This window comes from Pseudonaja textilis, chromosome 2 (assembly GCF_049901715.1).
Source record: "Pseudonaja textilis isolate UNSWEBS1 chromosome 2, rPseTex1.2, whole genome shotgun sequence".
In the NCBI taxonomy this organism is placed as follows: domain Eukaryota; kingdom Metazoa; phylum Chordata; class Lepidosauria; order Squamata; family Elapidae; genus Pseudonaja; species Pseudonaja textilis.
This window is the reverse complement of record NC_141991.1, coordinates 194,716,870-194,744,436: the sequence shown is the minus strand read 5'-3', so window position 1 is coordinate 194,744,436 and position 27,567 is coordinate 194,716,870. Positions and strand designations below refer to the sequence as shown.

Genomic DNA, 27,567 nt, shown 5'->3' with positions numbered 1-27,567 from the left:
ATCTTTTGTCCCTCTGCTGTTTGAGTAGTTTCTTTTGTGCTCAGGGGGAGCACAAAGCTTGTTTTCAATTAGGTGTTGTAGGACTGCATCAGCTATCACACCAGTTAGCAACTTGAAAGTTGTTAATAAGCAGGTAAATGTTCTGTAGTTAGTGGATGCTGCCTTTTTGTTGGATCTTTCATTGTCAGGTAGATTTTTCCAGATGTTGATCAATACTCCCTTGGACTATGTTATTAAATTACTTGGCAATCACTTGGTCAGGTAGCAATCGGAAAATTTATTGGAAAAGAGATTCAGATACCTTGACAATAGCAAGGTGAATTTATTTGATGACAGGAGCGATGGATGCACCATTGGGAGACTTGAAGTGCCAGGTTGAGTGCAGATGGTTCTGAAGAAGGTCTATATAGCCATTAACACTTGTCATCAATTTGATACACCAATTTGATATTCACATATCCAATTAGTTGGATATCATTTCTCCAGGATTATCAGTAATTTCTTCTTTAGGTATTCAAATCTTATATTTATTTTGTAGTGATTGTATCCAGTTATCCGGTGTTCTGCTGGTTTCTTTTACCACTTTGATTTTTCATCAAAGGGTTCCTCCATTGATTTTTGCCTTCTTGTTATGTGTCCCAAATATTTAATTCATCATTAGCATTTTCACTGAACTGTCTGCTTTGATTTTATCTAGTAGTAAATGTTTGTCTTTTTTCAGTCCAAGTCCAAGGCATTTTTGACATTTTTTTGCACTATTCACAGGCATTTTTTTTTTAATTTCCTTGGCATTTCTGACAGTCCAGCTTATCTGTTATAACTGGGAAAGCCATAGTCTTGGCACTATTCATCTTTGCTTTAGGTGTGCTGGTAATATTTTGTCTAGGCCTATCACAGAAAACATCTTTTGCATTATCACAATTTGTATGCCGCAAGATTATCTCTTCTGCATTGATTTTGGGAAGGAAAATTAAGCAAAGAATTTCACGATATCCACCTGCTGTTTCCAACATAAAAGATGAGATTTCAGCAGAAGGCGAAAAACCAAAACCAAACTGCAGGTGGACCTTCCTTAATGGTGGTAATTGGGACTAGACTTTTTGTTGCTAAGTGATGCATTCATTAAGCATGATGTCACATGACTGCAGTGCTTAGCAATAGCACTCCCGACAGTTGCCATTATTAAGCAAGGATGGCAGGTTAAGCAAAGACCTCAGGTGACTGCAACTTTCTACTTCCTGCTGGCTTCCAACAAGCAAAGTCAATGGGGAATCCAGCAGGAAGTTGCCAGTTCTGATCACGAGAAGTCTCAGGTTTGGTGGCTTACAAACAGGCCAATGGGCAGGTGAATGCTGTGGAGTGCATGTGAACATAGGTGATGGGTGCTGCCATGTGACATTGTTGTGGCCTGTTGGCCACCAGCCCCTCCAACTTTATGAGGAGGAGGTGTGGGAGTCAGGGTCAGCATCAGGACAACCTGATAGCTCTAAAGGGGAAGAGGGAATGGAGCTGTCAGAGAGAGAGAGAGAGAGAGAGACAGAGGTGGATCCTGAGGAAGAGGAGGAACAGCTGTATGCAGTGACTGACACACGGAGAAGGAAGAGGAGAGGAGAGCAGTGGAAATCTGTGGGCCGATCCTTGGGATAGAAGAGCCACCGCTGCTAGCAAAGTCTCACCCTAGCTCTGGGGATAAAAGGCAGGGGGCAAAGATGAATAGATATTGCAGACAACTATGCATCTCCCTGCTGGACAGACTAGAGAGAGAGAGAGAGAGAGAGAGAGAGAGAGAGAGAGAGAGAGAGAGAGAGACTTTTTGCTGAGGTTGCTGGCGCTCCTAATAAGGAATAATTGGTTTAAATACAGAGGAGTTGTCATGTTTGGGGAGCTGGGTCAGAACAGGCATGAGTGCAGGCAGAGACTATGGCATGGTGCGAATGGACATAGATGTACGTGTATTTGTGTACTACAGCCTGGCACGCCTCAAGAGATAAAACAGCAGGATTGGGGGTAACTAATTAGAGTGACTTGCAACCTCCAGCCAGCTTCCCCACTGACTTTACTCATGGCAAGTTGGCAGGAAAGATCACAAATGACAATCATGGGACTACAGGGGTGCTGCAATAGCCACAATTTGAAGGACTGGTTGTTAAGTCTCCTTCATTCAGCATCATTTGAACAGTTGCTGAACTAGAGGTTGTAACCTAAGGGCTATCTGTACGACGATATACAGGTAGGCCTTGACCCTATGACCCTGGGCACATTTGAGGCCAGAATTTATGTTGCTAAATGAAAAATTTGTTAAGTGAGTTTTGCCCCATTTTACGATTTTTCCTGCCAGCTTGGTTAAGTGAATCGCTGCAGTTGTTCAATTAGTAACACGGTTGTTAAGTGAATCTGGCTTCCACACTGACTTTGCTTGTCAGAGGGTCACAAAAGGGGATCATATGACCCCTGGACACTGCAACTGTCGGGCTCCGAGTTTACCCAGAGCCCGTCAGCTCCGAATATTTTTCACAGCAAGTCAGCTGGCCATGTCACCATATCTCTGTTGCTGCCAGATCTGTATTTCTGCTTGTGTGCTGGCCAATGGCTTTGGAATGACTCAGCAGAGCTGAGGATGGATTCTGCAACAACTGCGGGGCTGTTGGAACTGGCTCTTTTCATGTATTGGTGTGGTGCATATTGTTAGAGGGGGTTGGGGCACATATAGGTGGTAATTAAGACTTAGGTTAAAACATGGTGAAGATGGCACCAGGTGGGGATCAGTTAGTGAGGGTCGGAATAGGGTAGGGATGTACACATGGTATAGGGTTAATAGCATTTAGGGATAATGGGTTAGGCGTAGCCAGAATTACAACAGCGTATAGGCCTGGGTGTGGTGAGGTGTGTCTCGTGATAATGGTGATAAAAGGAAAGGGAGCAAACCCAACTCTAGCCTTGCCTGGGTTTTAGCCATTCTTGCCTGATTAGAGTATTTGTTGTTTGATGCTGTATTGAATAAACCATCATTGTCCTAAAGAGGAGCTGGAGTTTGGGTTCATTTAAAGACAAATCTTCAATACTCAAGGACTGGTTGAGAGCAACTGTCATAAATATGAACCAGTTGTCAAGCATCCGAATGTAAATTACGTGACAGTGGGGATGCTACAAAGGTCATAAGTATGAAAAATGGTCATAAACCACACTTTTCAGTGCCATTTTAACTTTGAACGGTCACTAAATGAACTGTTGTAAGTCGAGGGCTACTTCCATGTTTCTCTCCAGAATCTAGCTAAAGAATCTAGCCTCTTTGATCATCCCTTCCCATCCTTTTATGGCTCATTCTGCAAGATAGTATAATGTAAATATATACCAGACTAAAACAAAGAGACCTATGACTTCGTAATGTAAAGTGTTGTTAGGCAAAATTAATTAGGCATAGATTGCTAGTGAGAACATTAAATTGATTTTATTTTATTTATTTATTTATCTCCTTTATAAATAAAGGAGATAAATAAATTTTTATTTTTATTTTTTGACGTTTTAATTTTTTCAGGTCTTACCTGTCTGTTCCTATAGATAGTTAGTGTAATCATGTGTAATAACACAGTTGGAGGGAAACTGTTTTTCACAGGCTGTCAAAAAGGCAAATTTTGTGCTTGGGATAATTAGAAAAGAGATTAAAAATAAAATGCCAACAGGATAATGCCCTGTGTTATATCATCTGGAATACTTTGTACAATTCTGGCTGCTGCATTTGAAATAGAGCTAGAAAAGGTGCAGAAGAGAGCAATCAAATATCCACCTTATGAGAAAGAATATCTGGCACTTTTCAGACTAGAAAAAGGCAACTGAGAGGGAATATTATCAAGATGTGTTTGATCACACATAGCTGTAGAGCAGGGGTCCCCAAACTTGGCAACTTTAAGACTTGTGGACTTGGAGAATTCTGGGAGTTGAAGTCCACAAGTCTTAAGGTTGCCAAGTTTGGAGACGTCTACTGTAGAGGAAGGGTGAGAGAACCTGAGGGTGGATTTAAAAGAGGGATCAACCTAGAATCTCTGTAGCTACAACTGAGCTAAGTCCAACTCGTCCATTGACTCTTATCTAACTCCTACAAAGTGGTGACCTTAGTTGAGAAGATTCCTGTGAAAGGCATGAGTAGCAGTAAATCAGTTCTCTATTATTTGTTTGAATTCACTACTCTTTCTGTGCTGTAGCCCACGTGTTAATATCCAATGCAAAATGAATTAACAATGGGTTATAGCTTTAAAAAGAACAAATGTGATTATACTTCCACACCAGTAGAAATATAGTTTTCACTATAATCTGCATTGTAAATACATTTTTAAATTTTTTTGGGCAATGTATAAGAGTTACAAAGCCAAGGGATAATCAAAGGAATGGAAACTGATAAATCCTATAAACAGTTACTGAGGAAACTAAATATATTTAGTTTTGAAAAAAAGAGGACCAAGATACTATCTTTCATGTACAGTATTTGGGGCGGGGGGAGTGTTTGTCACACAGAAAAAAAAGTTGCCTCAAAATGCAGGATGTGGAATAATACGTTTCTGTTAGCAGCAGGCAAACTCTGCTTCAATCTTAGAAATAAATTATAATGGTAAGCATTAATGCACAGTAGAAATAATTTTCTGTGGAGATTTTGGGCTTTAAGGAGAAGCAGGATAGCCATTTAATTTATATTCCTGAACTGCAGAGGGAGACTTGCTCGGTGGTCTATAGCGGGGGTCTCCAATCTTGGCAACTTTAAGCCTGGCAGACTTCAACTCCCAGGCTTAAAGTTGCCAAGGTTGGAGACCCCTGGTCTATAGTGCTTCTTCCAGTTCTGCAACCCTGACATGATAGAATCCCTGCCTGTGGCCAAATCCTCCGGTGATCCTCATAACTTTTTTTTTCTAGGTTGCTATCATTGAATTTAAAGAAGAATCTAGAATAGTCTAGTCTAGAGAGGAAAATATGGTAAGAAATGACATGGTATTGAAGGAGAACTTCAATTTCCTTGCTATTATTAGTTTGCTTTCCAAAAATACCTTATCAGTGCCATACAGGTAATTTTTGACTTACAATCAGTCATTTAGCAACCAAGATTATGATGACCCCCCCCTCAAAAGCAACCCACCACCCAGTTTTGAAGTTACAGCCACTGGAACACCCCATGGTCATTTACCCTTACCACCAACAGCAGGGACACCCACCTATTCCTCCTATTTCCCCCATCCTGCCCTGCCAGGTCTCTTCATGTCTTGGGTATGTGTTCTGCCCCACTGGGTCCCTGCAGGCCTTGGACTGGTTTTCCACCCCACCGGGGCCCAGACCCTCCTCCCACCCACTCCCTGTCACCAATTGCACACTTATCTTTCAAAAATCTTAGAGCACTAGACCTTGCATTAGGGAAGAAGGGCAGGCTGCTCTGTCCCTCAATATCCTTGGGACCAGAGGTGGTATTCAGCCAGTTTGGACTGGTTCTGGTGTACCGGTAGTGGAAATTTTGACTAGTTTGCAGAACTGGCAAATGCCCCCTCTGCCTGACTCCACCCACCCATCCCCTTACCTCTTACTATATTCCCTTGTTTTTTAGCTCAGCTGATTTGTATGGCAGAGCAGATTGCCACACCTCAGCTGAGTTTAAAAACAGCTCAGCTCACTTCTCAGCTCACACAGAGGTTGGTGCTTGAGCCCTACGTGTGCACAAATCACGCGTTAGGCAACCACGCCAATGGTGGGATTCAATTTTTTTTACTGCCAGTTATGTGGGTGTGGCTTGGTAGGTGTGGTAGGTGAAGGATACTATAAAATCTCCAGTCAGAGGTGGTATTTGTCAGTTCTTTGAACTCAAAATTTCCGCTACTTGTTCTCCAGAACTGATCAGAACCTGCTGAATACCCACGTGCGCGAAGCACACATAGAGGTTGGTCTGAGTCCTGCACGCATGTACATAGAACCGCTCATAGAACCAATAGAAGCAAATTTGGAAACCTACCACAGTTTGGGACATGAAATTGTGTCCTGATGCCAAAGGAATCAGGCTTTGTTTGCAAAAACGAGGATTTTAAGTGGTGTTCTCCCAAGTGGCTTAAAAAACAACAACAAAGCCTTAATTGTATTAATGTTCTTATTTGTTGGAATGCAAAGTTGGATTACTCAAGAGATTTCAGGATTTGTAAAAGCCTTTGCATATTTATTCTTTTGAATGAAATTAAGGATAAAATCAATATTTACATTTGTTTGGTATTTTAAAGACCCTGTTTGAAAACTTCTACTTTGGACTGAGTTTCTGCATATCATAGATTCTTGATTGTGAAACATAGTGAAGTCAAACATAGCGAAAGCTAATATTAAAAAATGTTTACACCAGGCATTGTTTGGCTACTGTATTTCCTACTGAATTCCCAGCAATAATTTCTAATCCACTTCAAAGAAGTTTCTTAAGCAGAAACTCCTTTTATGATGCGGTGGCTCAGTGGCTATGATGCTGAGTTTGTTGATCAGAAAGGGGGGTAGTTCAGTGGTTCAAAACCCTAGCGCCGCGTAACGGAGTGAGCTCCCGTTACTTGTCCCAGCTTCTGCCAACCTAGCAGTTTGAAAGCATGTAAAAATGCAAGTAGAAAAATAGGGACCACTTTGGTGGGAAGGTAACAGTGTTCCATGCGCCTTCGACATTTAGTCATGCCGGCCACATGACCACAGAGATGTCTTTGGACAGCGCTGGCTCTTTAGCTTTGTAACAGAGATGAGCATCGCTCCCTAGAGCCAGAAACGACTAGCATGTATGCGCGGGGGGTCCTTTACCTTTACCTTTTTAGCCTTTTCTAGACCCTTTTATGTAACCTTGGTCAAGCTCAGATTAGAAATCTGATCGCACAACAATTATTCCAAATTGAATTGTAGTTTAATTTAAACCAACTGCCAATTTTTTGTACGGTACTAAAAACTCCTAATCCAAGAGGCATGCCTCCTTACAATTTGCCCTCTGGCCTGCTTCAGCTATTGTTGGGCTTTTATCAGATCCCATTGCAATGCCCTTCCCTCAGCACTTTTATGGGATAGATACTGGCGTCTCCTCCTGGCTCATTGCTTGTGCTTTTGTGGTGATCAATAACACACACCTTTATACTGTAGGAGTTATAGAACGTTGCACCAAAATCTTATTTTTCCCCATCTAGCAGCAATCCCAGGCAATTAGACAGTTTATAGCTCGATTTTCTAGTTGCTGATAAAGTTTATTTATACAACCTACAATGTTGTTGTAAAGTTTTGTTATTTAGCACCCAAACTTCCACAGGAAGATTTAAGATGGATTGCTGTGTATGCTATTTGTTTTTATCTATTTTGGTTTTCTTTTTCTTTCAGTTTCTGTTTTATTTGCTCACCAAAAGCAGTTATAAATCACATTGAAATTGACTTGTGTGTATGTTTGCAGTTTGAGTTGCTCAAGAGGGAGATGTCCATCAGAAGACAGTAGCTAATGTGTACAAAGAAAAAGGAAGGAAGATATATCCAATTAAGACTTGAACTTATATAAACTCTTGGAAAGTATTGATTTAAACATAAATTAGATGTGGATTTTCTGTCCATTAAAGCTTATCTTCTTTGTTGTGAAATATGGATCAATACTGTTGTCCTCAAATATTATAGATGCCGGGTTCAAGTACAGAAGTTTTAATAACATAAATTCATGGCACACATCAGATGGGGGTTTTTTCGTTCTAATTATTTATTTAAACTCAGGCACTTTGGCATCCTCTTTATAATATTAGGCCAGTATTATTAATCCCATGTTTAGGTGGTGTGTATTATTTCAATTAAAATAATAAGAAACCACTTAATAAAATTAGAATAATAAGCATTTTTAAGGGATTCCCTGAGATTGTTTTTTTAAAGCTAAAAGAAATGTCCCAATTTTAAACCATCACTCTAGAGAAGAAAGGAATGTTAATTTCTCCATATACCACTTTTTCTCATTTGAATTGCTCTCCAAGAACAGCTATTTCTAAATTCATTTGCTCTGCCGTTAATATTCTATGCTGCATTATTTCTTCTGGCCTTGGTTAAAGCCATGGAGGCAAGTTAGATTAAGCAGGTGATCTTGATTGTGCTATTTAGGGTTAAATATTCAACTGGAAATTAACATAAATTGCTTTGTTGATTAGGCAAGACAAGTATGCTAAATTCTGGGGTGACTGGGAGCAGGTTATTTAAACATCTGTAAAAATCAATGAATAGGCATCACAGAATTTGTGCTATGTAAGTCAGCTAATGATGCCTTATAAATTATGATGGGTAAATGACGCACAGGAGTAGGTCACAGAATTTTAGTACATTTAATCTATAAAATCTTAATAAAATGTACAGTATGGGGCCTGGGATCCAGAATGGGACACGCTATCTGAGTACCTTGTTTCTCTCCTGCTAAATAAAAACTCTGAGATTTACAGTAATGTGCAATAGACTTTTTAAAACTCTTACTTAAATTTTATGTGCAGTCTTGGGATCTTGGGATTAGCTGGAAAGGGTTTCATTTCCTGATATGTTACAGCTACTGAATATTTTTTTCTCCTGAGAGGACATGAATTGGTTTCATAAACCTGTATGATGAAGTAGGATCAAAGAGGAAAGATTGTTATCTATTTAAGGTGAAAGATACAACTCTGGACATGTTCCATTCTTATTTTATCTATGTAGCTCCATCTCCTATCTCTTACCGGAACAACTAATAAATTATAATCTGTTATAACAGCTGACAGATAGCAGTGCAGGGAGGAAGTGATGGAGGAGGAAGAAGAAAAGAGGATTCAGTGAGAGCAGGAATCACTTTGATTTAAAGACAGTACAAGTTTTCCCACTGATGAGTGACAGACATCATATTACTTTACAATTCATTCGGTTTCCTTGAATTTATCTTTGGTGCTTCGTACAGGAGTTCCAAATGGCATACATTCCATTCCATCCTCCACTTTTCTCCTACATCAAAAACCTTGTGATATATTTCCGCAGGATGCAGAAAACTTGGCAGTCATTATAGCCTAGTCTTTCCTACCGGCGCTCACTAATTTGGCTTTATTTCCTTGGAATTATTTCCTGTGGAAAAAAAATTACAGATATTTGAACAAGCAAAAGCCTCCAGTGTAGCTCTAAAGCACTGACTTTGGAATTATTCCATCAAAAATTGGAAGGGTTACAGATGTTTATTTTCTCAGATTAGTTTATGGGAAAATGTATACCGTACATACATACTGGATAGACACACATGCACGTTATTCCCTTTCTAATTTCCACCCCATACATTTCCCTTCTGTTCTTTAAACCTCATGGGGCTTGCATTTTTTGAGGATTTTATCAATTGCATCCAACCTCATTTTCCAATTATCTTCCAATCCCTGAATATTATTTTTCTGATCTATTCCCCTCATTGAACTGTACTTACTTTACAATTTGCTGCAAATCATTCTGGCATGAAAACAACATTGCCTGCATGCAAAAGTACACATATATTCATATCTCCAGCCAACATACTTGTAACAGCACAATAATAATTCCTTATATGTTTATCCATAGAGTTCTTTGTCTTATCCAAAACAGCCATCAAATTTGACTTCATTTTGGAAACAATGCAATGTGCTAACATTTATAGCAACATAATAAAAAGGAGACTAAAATCAAATATTTTGTACTTCTTTTCTAACTTAATTCAAGCCATTTGATGAATGGCTGGTATAGATGAAACTGCATACATGGAACTGTGACTCAGGAGAGGCAAGATATTCCTAATTTATCTAGAAGTAGTTGGGTTAGAAGAAATAATTAGGTCAGGCAGAGAGCAGCATTTTGCTCTTCATAAAAGCAGTCTGATTTTTTTCCCCCAGGTGTCTACCTGAGTGTGAAAACAGGACATGTTGCTGATTTATAAGCTTTATTGAGCTTATAAAGCTTTTATAACCTTTATTCCTTAAGGTAGTTGCATTTATTTTTTGGGCTTGCACCAAGATGGTGTGCTTTAATGAGCAGAAAAGCTGCACTGCACTTTCATGAGGCCCAGTGCACTTTTTCGGAATAGTTTTTGAAGCATGCACTGCCCTAGTAATCATAACTTGTTCACACTGTTCCTTTAAAAATGGATTCAAATTTCTAGTAACTTAGAATGCCACAAACAGATTATTCCCTGAGGTTACTTGTGTGTTTCATTTGTTGGCTTGGTACCCAGTTCTTTCCTGGGCATACTTCATAGATTTTGAAATGACAGATTTTTCAGCTGCTCTTTGAGGAACCCTTTCTCTCTGTGGTGGCAAGCTGAAAGAGAGCTTTGTTTTTAATGGCTGGAACTTTTTAGCAAGGAAGTTCAGGCAGGCTAGTTCCCTCCTTATTATGTTTGCTGCTGGCAAGCAAACATTTTGTTAATACTGGCAGCGTTTTGACACCTGAGCTGATCTGTTTGCTGAAGGAGGTGGCCTATATTTTTCTTTTTTTCTACCTTAATTTACTTTCCCTTATGATAGTGCTTGTTATCTTGACCACTTTATTTTCAGGCCTCTTGAACACTGTTTTGGAAGGGAAAGTGGGATAAAAACTTTAAATAAACGGTAGGGTTTTGTTAACTTCGCTTATCACTTCAGCAAAAGAAGAATTTATTTATCGGGAATTCAGTGTGTGCTGGTTTCAACTGGTGATAGCAGTAATTAACCATTTAGATAAGCAGATTTCTATCAGGCTTTGTATGATTTGGATATACAGGAACATCTTGGTCAAATACAATTTTTACTTTGCTCCCTCATCAAATAGCATGGAAATGCTGTAATCAAAGAGCCGATTGTGGTGCACTTCTGTTATTACTGGGTAGCAGGCATAGTATCTAGCCCAGCGCAGACACAGACAAAGTGGCAGTGCTTAGTTACTATGGTGACCACCTTGGGTATGACTTTTCAAATAGGAATAGACTTTATAATAGAATATTTCAGTTCATGTTCCTGGAAAGAAGCGGCAGATTTTATAAGTAAGCTGCAACCATCTTAAATGACAATTAACTTTACTGCAAGGTTTTTAATTGTTTGGATTTTTCTGTACATGTTTTAATATATCAATTAGCTTTATGTTATGTACTTTACCATCTGTTGAATAAAAGACTGCAGTTATAAAACCTGTAGTAATTTTATTGAAAGCAATGGTTGTGTTGACTTTGTGAGGTAGACCAGAGCTGGAAACAGACTCCGTAGAAAGACTAGAGGTCTTCTTCATTGAAATTGGTTGCAATTGCAATAATGGCATTGTGCAAGCCTGGTTGTAATTTACCTCCCCTTATTTTAACTTTTATCAAATAAACTATTGTCTTGGTTAATCATTTATTTATTTATTTATTCGTTTTTTTTATAGCCACCCATCTCAACCAAATGACTGGGCAGTTTACAGTTCCAAGTACTACAATTTTATTTCCTTTTTAATTGTTAAAACTTCAGCCAGCTTCTTTTGAATATCCAGTAAAACGTTCTTATCTGAGTCATTCTCTTGACTTGTCACCTGTATTTCCATTTTAAATGCCTTCTCTGTTTATAATCCACGCTTTAATATTTTTGATTCTGCATCAAGCAAGGTTTGTTTGACATCTTGATTAACACTGGATGATTGTCTATGCATAGAAGCATACATTGGTACTGTTACTGCAGTTATTAATTCTTCAAAGTTCTCCTCTAATTTTTAAAAGCTTAAGCTTTTTGTATCATTTTGTAAATTCTAGTACCAATCAAAACTTTTGGTTTACACTTTTTTTGCCCAGAATCTTTAATTCCCCAATAATGTTCAATTTAAAACATAATCTAATATATGATACGATTTATACAGTAGACAAAATAACTGTTTACTTTATATAGTTAGCTCCAAAATCTTAATATATAAGTTTCAAAATTCCAAAATTTTTAGTAGTAGCACTTGTAAATGCATTGCAATCAAAAGACCTAGTATGATTTTTTTTTATTTAAGTGAGAAATCTAGAGCTTTTCATGCATTTCAGGGTAGTTTTATTCGCATAGTCAAATGCAAATGTTTTGATCCGCTGCTCAGTCATTTGTATAACATTTCCAAAGTGCCTGATTTCTTCATTCCTCAAAGTCACATTCTGACTAACGCTAAAGGAATCAGAGAGTTAGCCTAGTGTAAGTGGAAAAGCCAAGTACTTTAGCAGTGGCGAGATTTATTTTCATTTTAGATTCATTTCTATCATGGAACATTACTGCCAAAAGTTATGCCTGCACATATGGGATTAGATGTCAGATTTTAAGACCACAGTTGCTTGTTTTTCTTTCTTTCTTTCTTTTTTTGAAAAAAAAGAAATCCAAGAAATAATTTGGGATACTGATTGCTGGGTCAGTAAATTCAAATGTTACTATGTCTTACTGCTTGCTTGCTTATTTATTTAACATTTTTTCTTTCCACTTGGAGGACACTCATTATATATGTGCTTATAAGATCAGCACTGAGAAAGGAGAGGGAAATAACCCAAGATAATAACAATCTCTTATTGTTGTCTATTGTCTATTTAAGAGCTATACTAAGATACACTAAGAGCTATGTGCTTGCAGGAGCTGGTGTACCTGGGTGAATGCTTTTCTTCCTTGTCCTCATATGTCTAATTCAGAAGGTGCATTGTTACCTCCAAATTTAAGTTGGAATTTTTGTTCATCACTTTGCACTTTAGGTAAACTTTTAAATGAACAGATAGGTATTTATTTGGTACTTTGTAGAAAATAGCAATAGGTAGTATTTTTAAAGGCTGCTTTAATTAGGGTATTTGTATAATCAATGTGGAACACAGTGTCTTCCACTGTGTAATCAGTGGAACAACCTGCCTCTAGAAATTGTGGAGGCTCCAACACTGGAAGTTTTTAAGAAGAGATTGGACAACCATTTGTCTGAAATTTGTCTGTATAGAGTTGCCTGCCTGTTGGACTAGAAGACCTCCAAGGTGCCTTCCAACTCTGTTATTCTGTTATTTATGTCTTCCTAGTTGTCGGGCGAGCCAGCCATTCAGAGTTCTGATTGCATATCTAGATTTGAAGCAGTTCAAATCTACATTAAATAGAGCAAGGGACGTGCACAGGGGTGGGATTCTGTGGGCGTGGCTTAGGTGGTGGGTGTGACTTGGTCATGTGACTGGGTGGACATGGCTTGGTGGTCATGTTATTGGCTGGGTGTGGCCAACTCAATATCATTCACATCGAGGCATGCATCTCCTCGCCTGGCCTCTCATGACTGTGGGGATGCTGCAACAGGCGTAAGTGTGAAAAATGGTCCTAAGTCACTTTTTTCAGTGCCATTGTAACTTTAAGTGGTCACTCCACACAAGCAAAGTACCAGCAAAGGAGGGGGAAAAAACTCCAGAGAAGTTCCTGAGACAGGAAGTCTAGTCCTGCCAAGAATGTAATAAGGGTTAACGGAGAAGCAGTTTCTGTAAGCAACACCAGAATGTTTCCTTCCTACCTTCCTTACAGGATTAGACCAGTAATTTCTTCTAACAACCGATTCTCCGAACTGCTTAGAATGTTAACAACCGGTTCTAGCGAATAGGTGCGAACTGGTAGAATCCAACCCCGGATGTGCATCTCCAAACAGCCTCCTTAGATATTGGTGGTTTCTCTTCAACATTTCAAAGCCATTGATACACTATGGAGGCAATAAACATTTTAGCCTTGTCCTCCATAAATCGCATGTTTGCCACAGTTATCTCACTCAACCTTATAAGGATTGCTTGTTAAGTGAAGCTTCATTCCAGCTGCTGAATTGGACAGATTATCTTGTGCCCATTGCTTAACATAGAATTGATGAACTCCAGTTTGATATTTTCTGTTGTTCAGACTGATTTTTCAATCTATAACTATGCCTACCCACCCACCCACCCACTCCCCATTTCAGGATGACAGCCGGATGATTGAAGATGTACAAGCAGACAAAATAGAAAGCCTGGAAAGAAAATATGTGGAAGCAATTAAGAGGCTATGGGAGGATCCAGGCATCCAAGAGTGCTACCACCGACGGAGAGAATACCAATTGTCAGACTCAGCTAAATAGTAAGTATAGTAATCTTTGCAAACTTCACTTTGGCTTTTTAAACATATTTATTATTGCTTATTTATTGCTTTGTTGTATGGAATGTTAATGAATAGATTTTACTACGTGTGCATGTTCGGTTTTTATGATCTTGAACAGTTAATAAAACATAGTTGAAACAAATGCATGACAGGATCACATAGTGTTTCTCTGGTTGGAACTGGAAATTCCTCCACCCCCCCTTCTTTTCCTTTTTGGGGGAGTCCTTGGAGGGCTGCAGTGGGCTTGTTGACCCAGCGACATCATTGGAGGCTCAAAGTTGAAGGTTTTAAGTCTCTTTTCAGAGTTTTGAGGGCATTGAGTTTACCCCCAGTTTTGATAAGATTTCCAGAAGCCTGATTTTTTTTTTTAATTAGAAAAGAAATATTGCTATCGAAAAATATAATTGTAATGCCAAATTTTGATCACATTGTTTTAGGTGACTGTCATAAATATTTTTGTTTTTCTGTGTGAGGGATATGCATATAAAATGTTTCCAGTAGATTGTCCTTCTCAGTTAAATAGATATTACAGATTCCTCCTGTACATTATCTAGCTAGCTGTAGAATAATTGGATATTTGATCTTTGAAGTCATCATCATCATATCATCGTCATCATCATCATCATCATCACCATCATATTCACCTTACACACTTTGCTCCCCAAAGGAACTCTGAATGCATACAAGGAATTGAATTTAAAAACAGAAATAAAGTAATACGAAGATGCACATATTTCAGATCACATCAGGGAACATATGGGAAAGAATTAGAGAATTAGAGTTACAGATCACTTTATATCATTCCTGCCAGAGAAGTCCAACCTTCAGGGCTGTTCAGAACATATAGGCTTCAGAGGGAGGATATAGAGCAGTGGCAGATATAGGGAAGCATTACAGCTGTCTGCAATCTTCAAGAAGTAAGATTTCCACAACAGCATCCTGATTCTGAATACATTTTCAATCCTTTTTGTTTGTTTGTTTTTGCTATATTAGCTTTCATGTGAAATATCACTTTTAGTCTCTGTTGGATTAATCCAGGGGTCTCCAACCTTGGCAACTTTAAGCCCGGAGGACTTCAACTCCCAGAATTCCCCAACCAGAATTCTGGGAGTTGAAGTCCTCCGGGCTTAAAGTTGCCAAGGTTGGAGACCCCTGGATTAATTTATAATAACATGAAATGCTTTCTAATGGCATGAACTAAAAAGATGTGTGACTTTGATTTTGAAGTTTCCTTTCAGATTTAGAACGTATTGCTATGCCATCGTTTGTGCCAAATGAGCAAGATGTCCTTAGAGTGAGAATACCAACCACTGGAATAATTGAATATCCTTTTGTACTACAAAAAGTTTCTTTTCGGTAAGTCTATCCTTAAGGCCTTCTCTTAGTCATCATGACCATATGTCCAAAATTGCACCAATTGTTTTCAGTAAATGGATAACTAAAGAAAATACATACGATTAGATTAATCCTCTCCAATCTTGTTTGCTATTATGCTGCATCTATTTTCATCTGTAAATAAAGATTTCAGAATCATAGAATCAGAACTTAAAAAATATCATTTAGGAGATCAAGTTCAAATTAAAATGTCCATGGTGGAAGGCTAACCTGCCTTTGTTTGATCATATTCAGTGAAAAGAAGTATGCCTTCTGTGATTGGTTCCATTGTTCATCTGTGCTTAATTTAAAAGTCTTATTTCCTAATCTAAAGGTAAAGATTTCCCTGTCAGTTGTGTCTGACTCTAGGGAATGGTACTCATCTCAGTTTCTTGGCCGAGGGAAACAGCATTGTCCAAAGACAATTTCCATGATCATATGCCAAAGGTGCACAGAAAGCTGTTACTTTCCCACCAAAATGATATCTATTAATCTACTTGCATTTGCATGCTTTCAAACTGCTAGGTAGGCAGGAGCTGGAGCAAGGAATGGGAGCTCACCCCATTGTGCAGAGCTTGGGTTTTGAACCCGGGCTCTCAGCTCTCCAACTGACAAGCTCAGTGTCTTTAATTGCTGAGCCATTGTACATCGTATTTCCTAATCTATAAACAACTAAACTGTAGTTGTCCTGACCTTTAACTGAGTGAAACAGTGCGTCATAAGGCAATGATTTTTGAATAAGGTACCTCAGCTGGACTCACAGAATGTGCCCAAGATCCAAGACCCATGATTCTTGAGGAATGAAGTTATGACTGATTTAGTGCTATTAGTTGCTGCTGCACTTCTGATCTGCTGCAATCACGTGAATTTCCTTTCAGTAGTCCATGATAGTTTCCCAGCCAGTCTTGCAATCCCTTTCTGTCCCCCCACCCCCCCAACAGCCATAGTATGGGTAGCAGTAGGAACTGTTTTTCTGAGTTTCCTGAAAGCTGCTATTGCCCATTTCAGCATCTTCCACATTTGGACACACTTTATTTAGTGTATTAGAAAAATGATGTTTGCACTATGCACCTTCACTGATTCTGTTTTACCGGTAGTGCAGCGGCCATTAGGAATGTGTGTTGTGGAAGAGTTGTAGAGATGGGATGAAGTTACACATTATTTGATCCAATAGAATTGGTACCCATAAAGCTCAGATAACTTGAAATAACTTTTCCATCATTTTAGTGGAACATATTTACCTGTTAATTTTCCCAAATGTAAAATGTAAAAATCAATTGTACAAAAATCAATATATCTTTCTAGCAAAGTGCAGCCTCAAAGTTGTTGCTTGGTGAAGTGTTTTACAGGATGATTAGTGATTTATGCCTCCTTTTTACAGAATGGTAGATGTTGGTGGACAAAGATCAGAAAGGAGGAAATGGATTCACTGTTTTGACAATGTGACCTCAATTATATTTTTAGTTGCATTGAGTGAATATGACCAAGTCCTGGCAGAATCCCATAATGAGGTAGGAAAAAGAAAAATAATTGCTGTCATAAATAGTTATTCAATACTCATGTGTATATCTTAACAGAAGTTACCATGGAAGGGTGATATTTGTACCAGTTATCTAGGTGGGAAAAGGGAACTTGAGGGATAACTGCCCAATTATGCCCTTAACAGAAAAACTATACCAGTGTAATTGGCTTGGACTTCTGGCAGAGGTATATTCATGTTCAACAAAAATAATAAAACATCCATAGTTGGAAATAAATGAATGTTTGTTATTATTTATTATTAATGTTTATTAATAATAAATACATGAAATGAATAGCTTCACTTAATGATCACAATTGAGTGTGAAATTTTGGTTGTAAATCACTGTGATTGTTAGGTGGGTCACCATATGACTTGATTTGATTTTACAACTGTTTTTACAACAGTTTATAAAATGAGTCACCACAATTCTTAGGCGAATGACATGATCGTTTAGTAAATCCATTTTTCAGAATGGGCTTTTTTTTGGCCAGGAACTAACTGAAACTGGCAAAAAACATTGCAAAATATGATCACAGGACTGTGGGGGTCGTAAATGTGAGCTAGTTACCAAGCACCCAAAATGCAATCATGTGACCATGTGTGCGTGCGTGGCATGTGTGTGTGTGTGCACATGTGGCAATCATAACTTCAAGAAAGGGATTAAAACCTGGGGAGGTTGGAGTCTGCAATAACTTTGAATAATCTTTAAGTGATAGGTCATTAAACGAGGACTACCTGTAATCAGCCACAAAATCAAACCTAGTGGCATCTCAATCAAGACATGTTCTCTGGAAGAGTATAATTTTTAGCATCTTCAAAGAGCAATCAAGGGAACATAGCTGAGCTCTGCAGGGAAGCTGTTCCAAAGAAGGATCACTTCCTCAAGAGCAATGCCTCTGAGATGAGTCAGATGGGTCAAGTCTGGTTGGAGGATATGGTCCTGGAGATACCTAAGCATCAAATGCATTCATAGGTCAAACCAGAATATTGAATTATTCTAAAAGCTGTTTGGAAACAATCAGGTATTGCGTAATGTTATCCTTACCACTTGTGCTGGCTTAACACATAGAGGTGTCAAACTCTATTTCATTGAGGGAAGCATCAGGGTTGTGTTTAACCTCAGGGGGCGGGGTTGGCATGGCCAGCTTGATGTTACTTGTGCCGGGAGCACCTATGGTGACTCAAGCGCCCTGCCAGCCAAAACGGGCTCACAAGCTCTGACCAGATCCAGTCCTCAAGCCTTGAGTTTGACACTCCTGATCTACACTATCTGAGGCTCCTAAGTGATCTTCAGAGACAATCATATGTACAAAGTGATAAAGGCCCGAGTTACTACAACAGAGACCTCCTGCTCAAGTTAGAGCCGCAGTTGGTGCACCAGCATGAGCTGGTCAAAGATCCTCTGCCAATATCTTCCATTTGTCAACTGACATTAGCTTTGAGTATCCCCTAACTCCTCCTTCAGTCTCTCTGTTCCTCCCTACTAATGATTTTTCAGAACTTACAATCTACATCATCCAAAGCATTCCACTATGAGCCAGCCTCCAGGAATTTTGTACAGGTAGACTTTGAGTTATAAGGGCAATTGGGACCACAATTTCCATCATTAAGCAATAGAATCATAAAGCACAATGTCATGTCATTGCATTGCTTAACGATAGCAATCCCTGTAGTGCCCATGGCCATTGTTAAGAGAAGATTGTGGGTTAAGTGATCTCCGCTTCACAGCTTCTAACAACCAAAGTCAGCAGGGAAGCCAGCAGAAATGTGCAAATCTCTGGTAGATTGCAAGCAGGCCAGCAGGCAGGTAAACGACTGTTGCTGAGTGGGAGAGAGTGCATGAAGGTGTGCAAATGTCCTGGAAGGCAGACAGGTGGCTTGGGAAGTGAGTGCAACAAAATGTGGGATGGCTGCTGCCGGGTGAAAGTCAGAGTGAGCTGCTGGGGAGGTATGGCACAAATGCAGCAAGGCATGGAAGGTGTGCAAGGGGGAATAACTGGGACAGACTTGGGATGGCTGCTGACAGGCGAAAGTGATCAAGTAGCTAGGGAGGCACGGCATGAGCTCAGCGAGACGCGGAGATGGTGTCTAAGGGGTTGGGAGAGTGTGTGAGCATAACAAGGCTCACGGAGGATGCATGAAGGTCCGGGGATGAGTGGCCAGCAAAGCAGGTCATGAGGGCAGAGGGTGGGGCATGTTACATGGGTGGAGGGAGGCTAATCTGAGCAATTTACAGTACAACCATGCCTGCCAGCTTCCCCATTGACTTTGCTTGTGGGAAACTGTCAGGGAGGGTTGCAAATCGGGATCGTGTGACCTTGGGATCCTGCAACCATCGTAAGTGTGAGCTGATTGCCAAGCGTCTAGGTCGCAGCCACATAACTATGGTGGTCCTGGGATGATAGGAACATTGAGAAAGGTCATGACTACCACCCTGTGTTGTGGTGACTTCGAAGCTTATTGAATTGTCATTAACCGAGGACTACCTGTATCACAATTCTACAGTCCATTGCAATCCTCCAGCACAGGTAACTAACAATAACTGTAAAGCACTCATAATAAACATTTACAAGGAAGTGGCCTGCTATCAGGAAGCACCTTGATCTTGTAGCAGTGCTCATCTTAGTAATTCTTTGGTTGCAAGAATTACACATGGATACATATGGATTGCATATTATTAATCACACACAAACATCACCACTCCTGGGACAGAATACTTGTTTTCTTGCCAACTGTGCCTTCTGGAGGTGGTCTAGTAGTTTTCTGGAAATCTGCCAGCATTAAACATGTCCTCTTCTGGGAGGACACTTCTCCAAAACTATTGCACTATCCCAAAAAGAAATAGATCATTGTGTTCCTGAGGTGATGGGGAGGAAGTTCCAGTGTTCCCAGGAACATTCTGTCCACAGGCCAGTGAAGTTTTCCCATCTCCACATGTCTATTTTAAGATGTGCAACAGAGTTTATGGCATTGTCTTGATAGCTAATATAGTTGCCCAAATTAATTACATTTTGTGTGTATGTCAGGATGCAAAAAATGGTAGAGTACATTTTGTTTTGAGTATTAAATGAAGGTATTTTAATTTTTGAAGATAACCTATTTAAAAATGCTTCTTTGTTCTTTTATACTTCTCTTGTAGAATCGTTTGGAAGAAAGCAAGGCCTTATTTAAAACAGTAATTACCTACCCTTGGTTTCAGGATTCTTCAATCATCTTGTTCTTAAACAAAAAAGATATTTTAGAAGAGAAAATTATGTATTCTCATTTAATTAACTATTTTCCCCAGTTCCGAGGTAAATGATTATTCTAAATAGGGCTTATCTCTGTTATGCAGGGGTACAATTTCTTCTATTCACTTACACAATTGGCACTATCTTGGTAAAACCTGTCAGCTATCATGGTTTTCCTGTGTTATTTTATTACTTGGAATACTTTGTATTATTGTAATTGAAGTTACACATCATCAGATTCTAATCCTAACAGATGGATACTGATGCTAGAATAAAAAGTTATCATCTGTTCAATCCAGCATGTTTGAAAACAATGGACTGGATTACACTAATAAACATTGAGGGCAACGGGAGAAGGGAATGGCAGAAGGTAATTAGAGCTGGGATACCCACCCCCTAGGCCACGGCCCATTACTGTGCTGTGAGCCATTCAGAACTGGGCCATGAAAGCAGCAGACAAGCATGCATGTAGTTGTTGGCCTCTCCACGGAACCATCCCCTCCCCCTCCACCCCGGCCAGTCCGCAAATCCGGAAAGATTGGGGAACTCTGGGCTAGATGGAACAAACATCAATTTTGGCAAACTTCAGGAGATAGTGAAGGATAAGGAGAACCTAGTGTGCTATGGTCCATGAGTCCCAAAGAGTCAGACATGATTTAGCTACTGAACAACTAATAAATATAAAAACATATTTGGATGGGTTTCTCAATCTGGGTTTCTCAAGTTATCAATTTTGATTTCGAACAGGACCCAAACAAGATGTCAAAGCTGCTGGAGACTTCATTCTGGAGTTATATAAGGATCAGAATTCAGACAAAGACATCTATGCCCACTTTACATGTGCCACAGACACCGAGAACATTCGATTTGTCTTTGCAGCTGTTAAAGACACCATCCTTACTCGGAATCTAAAGGAATTCAACTTGACATGAATAAAAGGGAACCAGCTACATACATTGACTATAACGCAATTTTATTTATTACTTATATTCTGTGTTAATAGATTTTTAAAGAAAGATTATTTGTGTCCTTGCTGAATATGGAAGGGTACTTCGAATAAATTTAGAACTTTTTAAGGCATAGATTTTGAATAGCCTGCTTTTAAATTTTTGGAGATTTGTGAGCATTTTGGTCATAATCACAGAGATCCTTTCATAATTTATAATAGATGTGCATTTAAACCTAGCGAGGCCACAAGAATGAGTTTAAGACATTATTTAGCAGAAAGAGGTGTGCTTAGATTTGAGTAATTACTTATTAAATCTGCTTTTAATGGTACTTTTCTCCTTGTAGTGAAAAATCAGCCTTAACAGGTGGCAGCAGTTGGTTGCTCCTTTTTAGGCTCAAAAAAACCAAAATCAAAGCCTAATTATTACTTGGGTGTGAATTATCTAATCCTCCCAGGTTAGATTTTTTTTAAAAGCCAAAACTGGTCTGATGAACGGACTAACAGTCTTCACATACTGTTCCTGTTGAAATTTGCATGAAGTTACCATGAGCTGAGCTTCATTGAAGAGTACTTAGTTTACTTGCAATTAAACGATGGATATTAAAGAGGCTGCTTGTATATCTTTTTACTTAATGACAGGCAACTACAACTGACAGGTGCTTTTATGGAAAACTTTGACGCTTTAATATCATTTGCATTAATATTAATAGGTTAACAAACCAAAGGCAGTTGTTTGAAGGACCCTCTCTTCCCAATTACATCTATCTGTCAGGAAGGGTGCATTATGGGTCCATTCTGCTAAGAAGTTCCATCTGAAGGGAGCCTAAATATGAGTCTTTTCTGCTGCGGTTCCTGTCCTCGAGCCCAAGTGAGGTTGGCTCTCTTCCTATTCCAGCTTTCTGAAAACTCTGTAATAAAACATGGTTTTCCCAACAACTTTGAGGAACCCATAGGGAGCATGTAAGATAGCCCCACTGTACTTAGAATATTGATATTCTCCCACAACCTTGGTCTCTTATTTGTGTTTAATTTTTTTAAATTATTGTTATATTTGTTTTTAATCATTTGTTGACTGTATGCTGCTCAGTGACATGGGTAGCTATATAAATTTGCTAAATAAACAGTGGCTTTCTATGATTGTTTATAACTTGAATAATAATGCTTTGATTCTCCATTTGATCCCTTTTAAGAAAAATGTTTCACCTATTCAAAATCTTTTATAGCTCACTTACTCTACAGCAGCCCACAACTGGATCAATAAAAGCAATCTTCGTTTTCAAACTTTACAATCTCAGTCACTCAATACAGAGGGAATGAGGCAGGGAAGGGAGATAAACTATTTGGGCAGCAATCAGAGGCGATTCAAGGAAAAGCAGGGTAAGCTGCTTCTATTGGCGGGGCCTCTATAGTGCTGCCGGAACATGGTGGTCGCTAGGTGACAACTGTGGACCGGAGACCATGTAATGTTGCAAGTTTGGCATCATTTTAAGCAAACTGTCCTCAATTTTTTGTTTGTTTGGAGAAGGTAAAGTGGCAGAAAATCAGCGATGGCCAGATCTGTGTGAATCCACGGTCCTTCTCAATGCAGACGTATGTTATTGTGCTAATTGAGGAAGAGAACGGTTGAAATTAAGAAAAGTTTGCTTATGAGACGGTGGTGGTAAGGTAAAGCTTTATTGCGAAACGGCATTTGATAAAAACCCTCTGAAATAATTGCTTGCATCTCCGTTAATTTAAAAAAAAAGAGCAAAAAATGATTGGGCGGTATATTAAAATTATTGACCCATCAACTGTATTATGTAATTTAATTTCCACAGTCACATTTTTCCCTCTGAGGATTTTTGTTTAATCTAGAAAAGAAACCTTCCCAATACCTATAAATATATCTGTCTATACAGCGGCATGAAAGTTGTGCCATGATGGTAATTATAAAGAGCCGACAGTTCATACATTTTTAAATTAACTAAATTTAATTTAGTTAAAACAGACTCCACAAAAGCTTATAAACAGGTTTCAAAGTTTAAATGTTGCCCCTTAGTCATGTGACTGCATTTTTAGCACTTAGCAACTGGCTACACTTTTGGCAGTTTGCAGCATCCTGCAGTTGTGACCATGATTCATGACTGCGGGAAACCAGCATTTCCTTGTAATTTCCAGCAAAAAACAATCCACAGCAAACAATGGATTTGCTTAATGAACCTGGTGTTTGCTTAAAGATTGTAATGAAAAAGATTTTTTTTAAAAGGGTCTGGTTACCTACTTTACAACTGTCATAATTTACAATTGTAATTGCCAGGCTTAATTATGGTCATAATTCCATAACTACCCGTAAATAAATTTCTCTACCTAAACATAGATTTGGTTGTGAAACAAGTATTCTTGGTTCTTTGCTCCCCTCTATCCAAGCTGATTTTTTCTTCTCCTTTTATGGTCCTTCAGCAACATCCTTGAATTACTGAATGAAATGCAGCCTAAATACCTAACAAAACATTTTGCATATGTGCCTATTTGATAACTTTTAAAATAAACAGAGCAGATATGATGAGAATTTAAAAACCACATCCAAATAAGGTCAAATGAAACAATGTAAAAGCTATATATGTATTTATTGTATATCTTTAAAGATGCTATATAGTTGGCCTTACCGTACAATTAATGCAGCGACTGAAAATGCTCAAGTGTGTGATGTGAAGTCAGAGACCCTAGATGTGTATCACAAACTTGAGCCACACAATATAAATTATACTTTGGCATTTCTGATAGTTTAATTTATAGGAGTTATATAAAGAAATAAAAGATTGGAACAATGCAATGGGGTTAGGGTACTTGCCTCAAGCAGTTACATAAAGCATATCAGAATATATTATAAATACATAACACATAAGGTCACACTGGGCATGCCATTTACTTTATTCAGCTTTTACAACAAAGCTACAGTTTGATTAGTTTAAGCACCACTAGCAAAGACTAGTTTTCCTCTACCACAATTCTTCAAACAATCTGGAAAGAATATTCTGGCAGCAGACATTTATTGTATGCATCAAACTATTCAAATCTGTATTAGGCAATATATTTTATGTGCATTTGCATTCCATTTCTCTTTTATGAAGTAGCCTCTGTCATAAAGGGGGGGATAGGCAGTGTTTATTTGCATAGTCTTAAAATTAACATTGTGCAATAATTTTCCCCATCCTGATATTGTATGTGTGTGTATATATGCACTTTGATGAAAGTTTTAACATTACTTTATTAAATATTCTGTAATGAGCCATGGATTCCCTGTACATCCCCACCCCAAATCATAGGGATGTTCTTAGATAAAATCAAGGGTTTGTTACCACTTTGGATCCAAAGCTGAAATGATACTTCAGAGTGGGTACAAAAACACATGTGTGCATTTTCCTGCAGTTCTTCAGCAAGTCCAAAAGAAGACACAGCTTCTTTAAGGAGATGCCAACAGGACATGTTCACTCTGAAACATGCTTGTGACTTCATATCCAAAATGTAACTCATTCTTAAGTGAAAAACTATGATTCAAAGCTAATACAGTACTTCGGAGTGTGCACAAAAACACATGCATTTTCCTGAAGCTCTTCTGCAAGTCCAGAAAATGTCAGTTTCTTTAAGAAGGGCTGACCTATGGGATATAAGCCCCATTCATCTGAAACATGCTTTTGACTTCAAACCCAAAATACAGCTCATGCCTAAATGAACTAGTACTTTAAATTGCCATTCAACAACATTTCTTATTTTGTTTGATAGCTATTTGCTTAATTGTGCGATACCAGAACATTTTGTTAATTTTTGTATTATATAAAAATGTGATTATTAAAAATGGTGTTACAGTACCATAAGCTTATCTGTATAAAAAATTAAATCACCTCATTATATACATATATATATCTATATCTATTAGTAAACAAAAAGCTTCTCCAACAAAGCAAGGTCAGCAATGTAATATCAGAATATCGGAACACCGCTGGTTGAATCAGTCTTCCTGAATTAAACTGAATTTCAGTGAATATTAATTAATGTGATATATCATTACAATATTACCTTTAAATAAACACTGAACAAAAGGAGTTATGAGCAGAGAAGAACCTGATTACTACATCATAAGACTCTGCTAAGATGTTTGGTCTTGTTGATTACGTGGCAGATCAAAAAATAAAACCAATTTAGTTTAGATTTAAGCAATTATAATTTATAAATACAAAATCAAATAAGCCACAATTCAATAGCAGCTTTCGGCACTAGAATTGCTTGCACCTATTGATAAAACTGACCTTTTTCACTCAATAGTGTAGAAGATTCAAAAACAATTGATTTAAATAAACAAAATTACTGTGTCAATCTCTTTGTATTTAAATAGTGTCACATGCTTTGAAGTACAAAACAACAATAATGTTCTTATTTTCTTCAACTGGTCATAGTTTTGGTTGACTCTCCTTTACTTTTTCTTCCAGCTTAGAGAGGATCCACTTGAAATTAAAAAAGCAAAAGTGATTTAATTAATAAAAATGGGGGGAAATGTACAAACTAATAAAGCATAGAAGCACTGAACAATTCATATGATGTCATGAATCTCATTGTTGACATTACTGTGAATCACCTAGTTAAGCCACACTTGGATGAAAACAGCTTCTCTGAGAAATGTCACGCACATGCCTTGCTACTTCTACTACGAAAAATTTGATATCAGGATTATGCAATCTGGGCACTTCAGACCTATCTACAACTCCCAGCATCACTAAGCAGCACTGTAAAAGAACAATGGGAATTGCAATTCACCAACATCTGAAATACTATCCACATATTGTACATTACATTCAGTTAATTCCTTCAAAACAGATATTAATATATTATGTAGTAATAGCATTTCATATTCACCTTTGCATCTTCTGGTGTTCTAAAATTAATTATTTTTCCAAATTCTTTGGCATGAAATACAGACTTCACTCGTTCCTGAAATAAACAAGCAAACAACTACAGTTTGTATTAAAAGCAAATTTCCAAATACCTAGGCAGCACTATTTTTTTCCATTCCAGGAAAGGATTCACAAGTTATATAATGAAATTAGTATTTATTTAAAATGTCTTTTAAGTTTTGCAGATCTTCTCCCCTAACGCACAAAACAATCTGTAACTGGCTCCCAAATTTAATCTTTATTTTCTGAACGTTTAGTGCTCAGTTGAGGGGGGATGAGCAGCATCGGAACTGCTGCAATTAGAGCAAAAGAGGCCTCATCAGAAACCTTCTTAACCTGATATCTTCAAATGCATTGGATTTCAGCTGATTTAGCACAGCTGGAGACCACAAGAGTGGAAAAAGTTGCTGGGAAGATGAAATCTCTAAGACAGCAGACTACATTAGACCCTTCTGCAACAGGGTGTGACCCTTGTATATACTGTAGAATAGACATTTTTGCCAATCACTATGATTTAAATAAATAAGCTAAAGGTTTCTTATAAAGTTTAGTAAAACAATAAATTACAATTTTAATATTGTACAAGATGAATTTCAAGTATAGCTATATAGATAAAATCTTTTTGAAAGTACTGATTGAGAAAGGATCCGAAATACAGTTACAAAAGTACTTTGTTAGTAGGACAAAAGGGGGAGTACTAAATATGTGAAGGAGAATCCTATCATTTTATTCATTGTTCTGGCATGTTAAACTCTTGCAAATTCATTTTGCAAGAGTTTAACTCAGAAGTCCTGTTTGGCATGGGAAAGTTTGCGTATCTTGATTTATGTTATGACCTAAATGAAAAAAAGGTTAATTACTAAAGCATCTTTTTTGTATGTAACATACAAGTAATGTCTGACCATCTCTGTCAGGAGCCTGATTTTCAGAGTGGCAACAATTCATTCATAGGATGGCACCATATTGCCTAGTTGAGAGATTGAACAAGCTACTTTCCTTCCCCAATGTGAGCTTCAGAGCTCTATGAAAGGTAAGGGAGTGATTGTGTGGGAGGACAGTGTAGAATCCTCTGGAGTGAGAAACTGGCCCAAGTCCTACAGGGATGGGGGAGAATATAGTTGGGGGGAGGTCTTCGTGGTTTCCTGTGGTCGGTTGTAAGGGAGAATCCACCCAAATTTTATGCACATGACCATGGGGGTGCAATGGCCTTAAGTTTAAACTGAATTGTAAGTAGCTCTTGGGGGGAATCCATCATAACTTCCAGTCATAAGTTGAGGACAATCTGTATGCATGGAAATAAGAGTAACAGAAAACAGGTAATTCCAGGGTAATAGAATGACTTTTGCTTCTTGACCGGACCAGAATATTAGGTACAGATCCAGAGGAAAGAAATGGTGAAAAGACTGTCTTCCAGCAAGTAATGTTTCTATGGTACTGAGCAAGGAGGGAAGGCAACAATAGTAATTTGGGAGATGGTGAAGGTTTGCAA

At 38.3% G+C, this 27,567-nt stretch overlaps 2 protein-coding genes across 2 annotated transcripts in view; one reads left to right on the top strand and one right to left on the bottom strand.

Moving 5' to 3' along the window:
- Window positions 1-22,284, top strand: part of LOC113438457 (guanine nucleotide-binding protein subunit alpha-14-like) — a 35,311-nt gene extending 13,027 nt beyond the window's left edge. The window contains exons 3-7 of the mRNA XM_026703829.2: window positions 13,900-14,054; window positions 15,303-15,431; window positions 16,831-16,960; window positions 20,111-20,264; window positions 20,949-22,284. Of these exons, the coding sequence (XP_026559614.2) occupies window positions 13,900-14,054; window positions 15,303-15,431; window positions 16,831-16,960; window positions 20,111-20,264; window positions 20,949-21,133 (753 nt within the window). The 3' untranslated portion in view covers window positions 21,134-22,284. The remainder of the gene's footprint in view (window positions 1-13,899; window positions 14,055-15,302; window positions 15,432-16,830; window positions 16,961-20,110; window positions 20,265-20,948) is intronic.
- A 1,456-nt stretch (window positions 22,285-23,740) lies between these two features.
- Window positions 23,741-27,567, bottom strand: part of VPS13A (vacuolar protein sorting 13 homolog A) — a 125,825-nt gene continuing 121,998 nt past the window's right edge. Inside the window, exons 71-72 of the mRNA XM_026703826.2 lie at window positions 26,041-26,115; window positions 23,741-25,631 (exon numbers count right to left, since the gene is read on the bottom strand). Of these exons, the coding sequence (XP_026559611.2) occupies window positions 25,578-25,631; window positions 26,041-26,115 (129 nt within the window). The 3' untranslated portion in view covers window positions 23,741-25,577. The remainder of the gene's footprint in view (window positions 25,632-26,040; window positions 26,116-27,567) is intronic.